This window comes from Podarcis liolepis (assembly GCF_965112155.1).
Source record: "Podarcis liolepis genome assembly, chromosome: 5".
In the NCBI taxonomy this organism is placed as follows: Eukaryota; Metazoa; Chordata; class Lepidosauria; order Squamata; family Lacertidae; genus Podarcis; species Podarcis liolepis.
The window spans coordinates 38,197,347-38,206,014 of record NC_139556.1 but is presented as its reverse complement, the minus strand read 5'-3'; the positions used below and the strand labels follow the sequence as shown (position 1 = coordinate 38,206,014).

Here is an 8,668-nt window from a genome sequence, read left to right as displayed (position 1 = left end):
CTTTGTGCAACTTAACATAGTAGCCCTGTAAATTGCATTTCAGTAAATCGCATAACACTGAGGGATACAGTATCTAACCATCTCTGTGTTTCCTTCCCTCTGAAAGCTGAGGCCCCTCTAAGTGCGGTGAGGACTAGGATCCTTCTACTTCCCTCACCCAGACCAGAGAGGCTGCCCATGGGAGCGATATGTGGCAGGCTCTTACATCAGTGCCTAGTTGAATAAGGTTTGCTTCCACTGAAGCTCCAAGGGTGATAGCGTGATCTTACTTCATTTTAAACAGCTGGAGGCCGGATGCTGAGGTGTTATGAATGAAAGCCTATGCAGTGAATCATACAATAGGAGGAAACTAGCAGATGCTCTCAGGGAAAGAACCTAGATTGGCAGAAGGCCGGCACTCCCTGGGTGTGAGACTAATCTTTGCCTTACAAGAGAAGGCTGTGAAACTAGATGTTCTCATGCATCACCAGGATTAATTGGCATCATGCACCGCAGTGGTTTTTAAGATTATTGTAATTTACATATTGTTTATATGCCAGAATAAATAGCTTTCAATTATAGCTTTTTTTAAAATATACAGCTGCATCTCCCTAATTTGCCAGATAACTCCAGGGATAATTGCCTGGCTGTAGATTTTAGTAAAACATGCTAGAGTGTTCTTCTTGTGTATGCCGTTTGTGCTGATCTTATGTATGCCAATAACACAAAGGTTGCAGGTTTGGTCCTCATATGCGACAGCTGCTTGGTCCTGCATTGCAGGGGGTTTGACCAAATTAGGGTTTCTTATACTTGGGTCACAGGCAGTTTTTGGACTACAGTTCCCATCATCCCTGACCACTGGTCCTGCTAGCTAGGGATAATGGGAGTTGTAGTCCAAAAAGAGCTGGAGACCCAAGGACTAGGTGATCCTCTGGGTCCCTTCCAACTCTACAACTCTACAGTTCTATGATTCCTGTAATTTAGGAACATAGAAGACTGCTTTATGTTCCTATCAGTCCACCTAGCTCAGTGTTGTCTTCACTTCACCAGTCTGTTAAGGTCATTTTGAATTCCGATTCTGTCTTCTGCGGCATTAGCTACCCCTCCCAGTTTGGTGTCATCTGCAAATTTGATAAGCATCCCCTCAATTCCTTCGTCCAAGTCATTTATAAAGACGTTGAACAACAATGGGCCGAGGACAAAACCCTGCGGCACCCCACTTGGCACTTTTTTTCAGGATGGCAAGGAACCATTAACGAGTACTTGTTGAGTTCAGTCAGTCAACCAGCTACAAATCCACCTAACAGTTACCTCATTCAACCCACATTTTATCAGCTTCCTCACAGGAATATCATGCGAACTTCGTCAATAGCCTTACTGAAATCAAGATACACTATGTCCACAGCATTTCCCTGATCTGCCAATTTTGTAATTCCATCCAAAAAAGAAATCAGATTAGCCTGACATGATTTATTTTTGAGAAACCCATGCTGGGTCTTAGTAATCACAACAGCCTTTTCTAAATGCTCACAGATCAACCATTGAATTATCTGTTCTAGGACTTTCCCTGATATCGATGTCAAGCTCACTGGTGGGTAGTTACCTAGGTCTTACTTGTTCCCCTTTTTGAAGATGGGGACAACATTTGCCCACCTCCAGTCTGTAGGGACCTCACCTGTTCTCCAAGAATTCTCAAAGATAATAGACAGAGGCTCTGAAATTACATCTGCAAGCTCCTTTAGTACCCTTGGATGCAGCTCATCAGGCCCTGGGGATTTGAATTCATTTAAAGTAGCTAGGTGTTCCCTTACTGCCACTTTCCCTATCTTGGGCTGCAGCTCCCTCTTTAGATCATTTATTCTGTTATCATCAGGTTGGGCATCTCTTTCCTTTTGGGTGAAGACAGAAGCAAAGTAGGTGTTGAGTAGTTCCACCTTTTCTCTGTCACCCAATAGTATTTCTCTATGTTCCCCATGCAGAAGACCTACTACTTGCTTGTTCTTCCTCTTACATTGGACATGGCTGAAGAAACCTTTTTATTGCTATTTTTAACCTCTTTTGCAAGCCTGAGATCATTCTGAGCTTTATCCAGCCTTACTTTCCCTCTGCAACTGTTGGCTACTTGTGTATACTCCTCCTTTGTGATTTCCCCTTTCTTCCATTTCTTATACATGCCCTTCTTAACTCTCAGCTCATCTGTAAGCTCCTTATGCAGCCACACCCATTTCCTTAGATGCCTTCCACTTTTCTTTCTTGTTGGTATTGTCTGTATTTGGGCCTTCAATATTTCTCCTTTTAGAAACCTCATCCTTCTTGGACTCCCTTCTCATTGAGTATTTCTGACCATGGGATCACACCCAGTAGCTCCTTCAGCTTTTTGAAATTGGCCTTCTTAAAGTCCAGAGTGTGTGTCTTGACTACACTCAGTTTTCCCTTGCCTCTGTATCATGAAACCCAGGAGAACATGATCACTTCCTCCCAAGTTTCCAAGCACTCCACTTCATCAATCAGTTCCTCCCTATTGGTGAGGATCAAGTCCAAGATAGATGATCCCCTTGTTCGTTCTTCCACCTTCTGAGAAATAAAATTGTCAGTGAGGCAATGGAGGAATTTGCCAGACCTTACACTCTTGGCAGAGTTTGAGTCCCAACAGATATCAGGGAAGTCCCCCGTGATTACTATTTCTCTCGTTTTTGAATGTTTGGTAGTCTGCTCTAGTAAGGCATCATCCAAGTCTTCAGTCTAACTTGGTGGTCTCTAGCACACACTCACAGTAAGGTCACTGTTGTTTCTCTCTCCTACAATTTTTACCCATCTCAATCTGCTTTTCATGCTCCAGGCCATGGATTTCTTCACAAGTGCACACATCCTTTATATACAATGCTGCTCTCCCCCTTCCTATTTGGTCTATTCCTTTTGAACAGGTTGTACCCCTTAATCCTACATTCCATGAGTCTCCATGAGTCTCATCCCACCAGGTTTCAGTTATGCCCACCAAGTCGTATTTGCCATCCTGTATTAAAAGCTCCAATTCATCTTATTTGTTTCCCATGTGCATTTGTGTAGAGACAACTGAAACCATGAGTTGTTCCATGAAGCTGCTTTCTTCTTGTAGTTTCTTGCCCTTTAGCAGGTTTCTGGAGCACCACCTCAGTTTCTTGTGCATCAATGAAGCTATTACCTCCAGTGCCAGGTGCTCTTTTGTTGTTTGTATTGTTTTCTCCCTCCCCCTCAAGATCTATTTAAAGCTCTCCTGATCAGATTCTCAAGACTCTTGGCAAACACATTCTTGTCAACTGCTGTGAGGTCCAGCCCATCTCTCACCAGAAATCCTACCTAAAGGAAGCTGAGACCATGATCGAAGAAGCCAAATTCTTGCTGACGACACCACCTGCGCAGCCAGGGACTTGCCTCTGTATTTTCCTCTCTCTTCTTGGGCCATGACTTTTAACAGGAAGGAGTGATGAAAAGACTACCTGTGCCCCATGTCTCTTCAGCTCCCTGCCCCATGTCTCATAGTCCCTTGCTATGTGTTGCAGTATTATTTGTACCCACAAATCAAAAAGAAGGGGTAATGAGCATATAATCCTTCTTTAGGATAGGATATAATCCCCCCCCCCCCGAAGAAGGGGTAACTAGGATATAATCCTCATCCAATTTAAGACCATAGATCTAATCCTGCTCCCTGGATTCATTCCCTCTTCGCTGTGACAACCTTTCATTCCCCTGCCCTCCCCAGTCTTCAGTTGTGTTATTTCAATGAATAACCTGTGAAGTATCTTAGTATTATTACAGCATTATTATTATTATTATTATTATTATTATTATTATTATAAAAGCCTGATGCTGAGAGATGACCTAAAGACACCTAAAGCCATCTATGATGGAGGTGACATTTGAACTATGTTCTTTCTAGTTCAATGCAGATTCCACAGCTCTCAAAAAGTAAGTTCTTGAATCAAATTAGAGAGTCCTTCAAAAGCCTGTTCATGTTTAGCTTATTATCTTATGAGTACTAACGTCAGGAGTGGGATACCTGTGCAGCCCTCCAGATGTTGTTAGACTCCAACTCCCATCAGCCTCAACCTGGCTGGCTAGGGACTAGGAGAGCCAGAGACCAGCAACATGTGGAGGATCATAGATTCCCCACCTCTGGTCCTTTGGCCTGATCCAGCTGACAATATATTATATTCTTAATGTTCAATTTATAGGATAGTGCAGGTATAACTATTATTCAGTTCTACAGTACATTCATAGAGAGCTCTGCTCAAAATGCAGGCTATACTTAAACACAGGCTTTAAAAAAAGTTGTTGCAACAGGGGGGGAAATTAAACGACCAAAATCAAATTGAAGGGTATTACTTACCGTCTCCTCTCCCAACAGCGTCTGAATCGCAACTGAATGCTGCAGAAGCTTTGAAGGGAATTTATCTGCCTGTGTTCTGTGAATAATTATGGTGATGCTATATGCTGAGAACACAGTATCTTGGATACTATTACACACCCAACCTCTGACCTATGTTAGTTAATGAGACATACCATGGATTTGGTAAACGTTTGTGGGTGTAATTCCACAATCGGCTTGTTCTTACTTTTAAGGTGGCCTTCATATGATTGTTTTGTGTGCGTGCTTTAATTCACTCCTGTTCCTTTCTAGTTTCAAATTAAATGAGACCTAGAGGTACATAGTCCTTGAAGTTAGAAAGTTCTGAAGAATTGTAGATTACATACAGCATGAATATCCACTTGGCTGAACCAAGCAGAGCATATTTTAAATAATACAAAGTGTGGAGGAAATTGTTTTTATTTTATGTATTTTTTTTTATATTGTGATTTTTATCCTGTGAACCGCCCTGAGACCTGCAGGTATAGGGTATAATATTTAATAAACAAACAAACAATATTCTTCCCAACATCTCCTAGCCCCCATGAAGCAGGCTTTAAATCCTACTTGACCCCAGTTTACATTTTGGGGAAACAAAACGCAATTATAGATACAGTGGTACCTCGGGTTAAGAACTTAATTCGTTCTGGAGGTCTGTTCTTAACCTGAAACTGTTCTTAACCTGAGGTACCACTTTAGCTAATGGGGCCTCCTGCTGCCTCTGCGCCACCAGAGCACGATTTCTGTTCTCAACCTGAAGCAAAGTTCTTAACCTGAGGTACTGTTTCTGGGTTAGCTCAGTCTGTAACCTGAAGCGTCTGTAACCCAAGGTACAAATTCAACAAATTCAATTCAGAAAGTAATGTATAAATAATTCTGTACACATTATGCAAGGGTGTTGCAAAAAATAAAATGCATGATGCATGTTTTATAATATATGTTTGCGATTGTGTAAAATAAAATAAAATAAAATTATGTAGAGTACTTTGCACACATATAAATGCTAAATATAAGTTCACCATCAGTAGGAGTTCTTTTATATTTACAGTACATTTTCATATCTATCAATATCTTTCAGAAGTGAGGAACAGGAAATCTTCCCATCTTTTCCACAAATTGACTAAACAATTTCTAGTACAGAATTTTATGGTCTGGATAACTACTAAAAACCATTTGACACACATATAGAATCAAGTCTATTCAATGCATAATAAGATAGGCAAGGGTGAGCATGCTTTGAACAACAAAATAACATTAAATGTCAAATTCCAGTCACTGAACTGCAAAATATTGAGTGTTCATGGAAGGAGGCAAGCTACACATTCTGGCCATCAGGCTCTCTTCCTGCTCACAACTGCAGATAGAGCATTTGGGCTGGATTCAACTAACCCAGCTCAAGGCATCCAATTAGCATAATGGGGCTTCCCCCACACAAACACTCTGTGCATCCTGAAAATTAACTGTGGAGAACCACAAGAACAGCATGCGGGGGAGCAGCACATGGGGAGGGAGGCAGGAAAAATTGCTCTGTCTGGCAGTCAGAAATGCTTGTGCTGTTGGAAAGATCAGAAGAGTACATTCCTCCTCAAATTTTCTTTCCCAGGTGTCAGGGAACTGCCATCAGAGCTAGAGGCGGAGGGAAGGCTCCAGAGGGATGCCGGAGAGGGTCCCAGTAGGGAGAGAGGCAGCCCATCTGCTGGGGAAGGAAATCAGCGTAACACCAGTGGAGAAGGAAGGCAGATGGGGGAATCGGAGAGGAGGCTCCAAGACTCCTCACCGGAGACCAGCGGAGAGAGGACGGGTACTCCGTTGCCCACACCCTCCCTGCGCGGAAGACTTCCGTGCAGGGAGAGTAGGAGGAGACTTGGCATCAAACAACTTTTATGCTGGAAAAGGTTCAAGAAACGCCCACTGACGGATTCTGCCAGTGACTGAGACAGTCACGATGCTGGAGGCTGTTCAGTCAGAAAGGGTTTAACCAGGTAACCTCGCCAGCAGGACGGAAACTTACGCACAAGCAACCCCTAAATCCATTACAGCAACCCATCAGTCAACGATGTTGCTTGTGCGCAGCTCCAGAGAGGCAGCACCATGAGCCAGACCAGAGGAGCCGGAGAGACAGAGCAAGCGGCTGCAGTGCAAGGTCTGGAAGAGAGAAACCGAGACTAGGAACAGCATGTAGCTCTCCTGACGGCGCGGCTGGACGAAAGACGAACTCAAGATGCTCAGGTCAGACCCACCCCCATCGCAAGGATGGTACCGGGGCTGGTACACAACTTTGGGGGGAAACCCTAGGACTACAATGCGTTCCGAACGGAAATAGAGTACGCTTTGGAACTGCAGCATGATGACATTGTTAATGATGAGCAAAGGGTAGCCTACATTGTGGGGAATCTGGAGGATGGGGCAAGGGAATGGATCAGGCCCCTTATGGCGACGCAAAATCATGCCTTGAAGGACCTTAAGAAATTCTTTCAGGCAATGGATGCGATGTATTCCAGTGAAGTCCAGCAAAGTGTGACTCAGCGAGAACTGATGGGGTGCAAGCAGGGGAGCCAGTCAGTTAGAGACTACTGGTCGCGCTTTGCAATGCTGATTCACCGTCCCGGGTGGGATCTGGACTCTGAACCTATTCAAATGTTGTTTGAGGAGGGGTTGTTCCCAACGGTGAAGGACGAGCTGTCCCGCACGCCCCGCCCACGGTCGATGGATCAGCTGACCAAGGCTGTGCTTGCTATTGGAGTGCGGCAGGAAGCACGGGCTCAGGAGAAACGCGAAGTGAAAGGGGAATGTTGCCATGACTACCGCATTCCTGAAATACTGAGACAGCTTTCCCAGGCGGCTGAGCCAATGGAAATAGATGGTGCGCGCGAGAGAGAGGTTTCAAACTCCAGTGAAGGTCGCAAGAGGGAGGGAAAGGATTGGAAAACCACCAAGAAGTGTTTTCTCTGCCAACGGCCAGGACATTTTGCCAGGGTCTGCCCTCAAAGAAAGGCCTGGCAAGGGATGGTGGGGGCGGCTGGCTGTGAGGAGAAGGGGCAGGAAGGGAGGAGCAGGGAAATGACAACGCCTGGCTGCCAACCAGAGGGGCCAGCAGCCAGGCCAGCAACCAATAGAAGTGCCCCAGCCTGACCCCCCCCCCAGGGCAGCTATAGCCATAGAAGTGGTCTAGAGCTCCCGAATGGGCACCCAGTCAAGGTTGAGGGGCTGCTGGATTCGGGCAGCTCCTGCAATTTCTTCAGCAGGGACTTCACTCTGGAGCACCAACTACACCTGCTGCCCCTGGATTTTCCCTTGCAAGTGACCACCATCGATGGCAGGGAACATCTGGGAGGGGAAGTGACACACCAGACCCCGCCAATGCAAATGAGGGTTTCCAGGCACACAGAGACCATTGCCTTTCACGTGGCCACACTGGCAGGACCCCCAATAATATTGGGAATGAGCTGGCTGGCACTGCATGATCCAGTAGTGTCATGGCATCAGCGGTCAGTCACCTTTGGGTCAGCTTACTGTTTGGAACACTGTCGGGGGGGGACCCCAAGAATGACAGTGGCCAGGGTGGCTGGGCTGGCGGTGGAAACAAAGGGAGAGGTGCCACCACCATACGCTGACCTAAAGGAAGTCTTCAGTGAGAAGGAGGCGGACAGACTACCCCCCCCATAGGCCCTTTGACTGCCAAATCAACTTAATCCCACGGGCTCAGCTGCCTGTGGGTAAGCTGTATACCATGTCAGACCGGGAGATGCAGGAGTTACGGCAGTTTATTGACAAGAACCTGAAGAGGGGGTTCATAAGGGAATCAAAGGTGGTGGCGGGCAGTCCGGTGTTCTTTGTGGACAATAAAGGGACTAATCAGCCCAGACTGGTCGTAAGATTATAGGGCGTTAAACCTGGTATCAGAACCCGTGACCTTCCCAATGCCCAGGATTGACGACATTTTAACACAGGTGAGGCAGGGGGAAATTTTTGCCAAGCTGGACCTCAGGGGAGCATACAATTTGATCAGGGTAAGGGAGGGGGATGAATGGAAAACCACCATGTTCACCCCCCTGGGGACTTTTGAGTACTTAGTCATGCCATTTGGATTACAATCGGGTTCCGCCTGCTTTCAAGCATTCATGCACCACGTGTTGGGGCCCCTGCTGTACAAGAACTGCGTAGCCTTCTTGGACGACGTCTTAATATATTCAGACAATGAGAAGCAACATGTCAGAGACGTCAGGGAAGTACTAAAGAGGCTGCAGAAGCACCAGTTGTGGGTCAAGCTGGAAAAATGCCAATTTCACAACAGAGAGGTTGAGT

At 45.6% G+C, this 8,668-nt stretch overlaps 1 protein-coding gene across 1 annotated transcript in view; it reads right to left on the bottom strand.

Moving 5' to 3' along the window:
• Positions 1–6,409: 6,409 nt before the first annotated feature.
• Positions 6,410–8,668, bottom strand: part of LOC310707869 (gastric triacylglycerol lipase-like) — a gene marked incomplete at both ends in the record, with an annotated part of 30,341 nt that continues 28,082 nt past the window's right edge. Inside the window, one exon of the mRNA XM_083505324.1 lies at positions 6,410–6,741. Coding sequence (XP_083361450.1) covers positions 6,410–6,741 — 332 coding nt within the window. The remainder of the gene's footprint in view (positions 6,742–8,668) is intronic.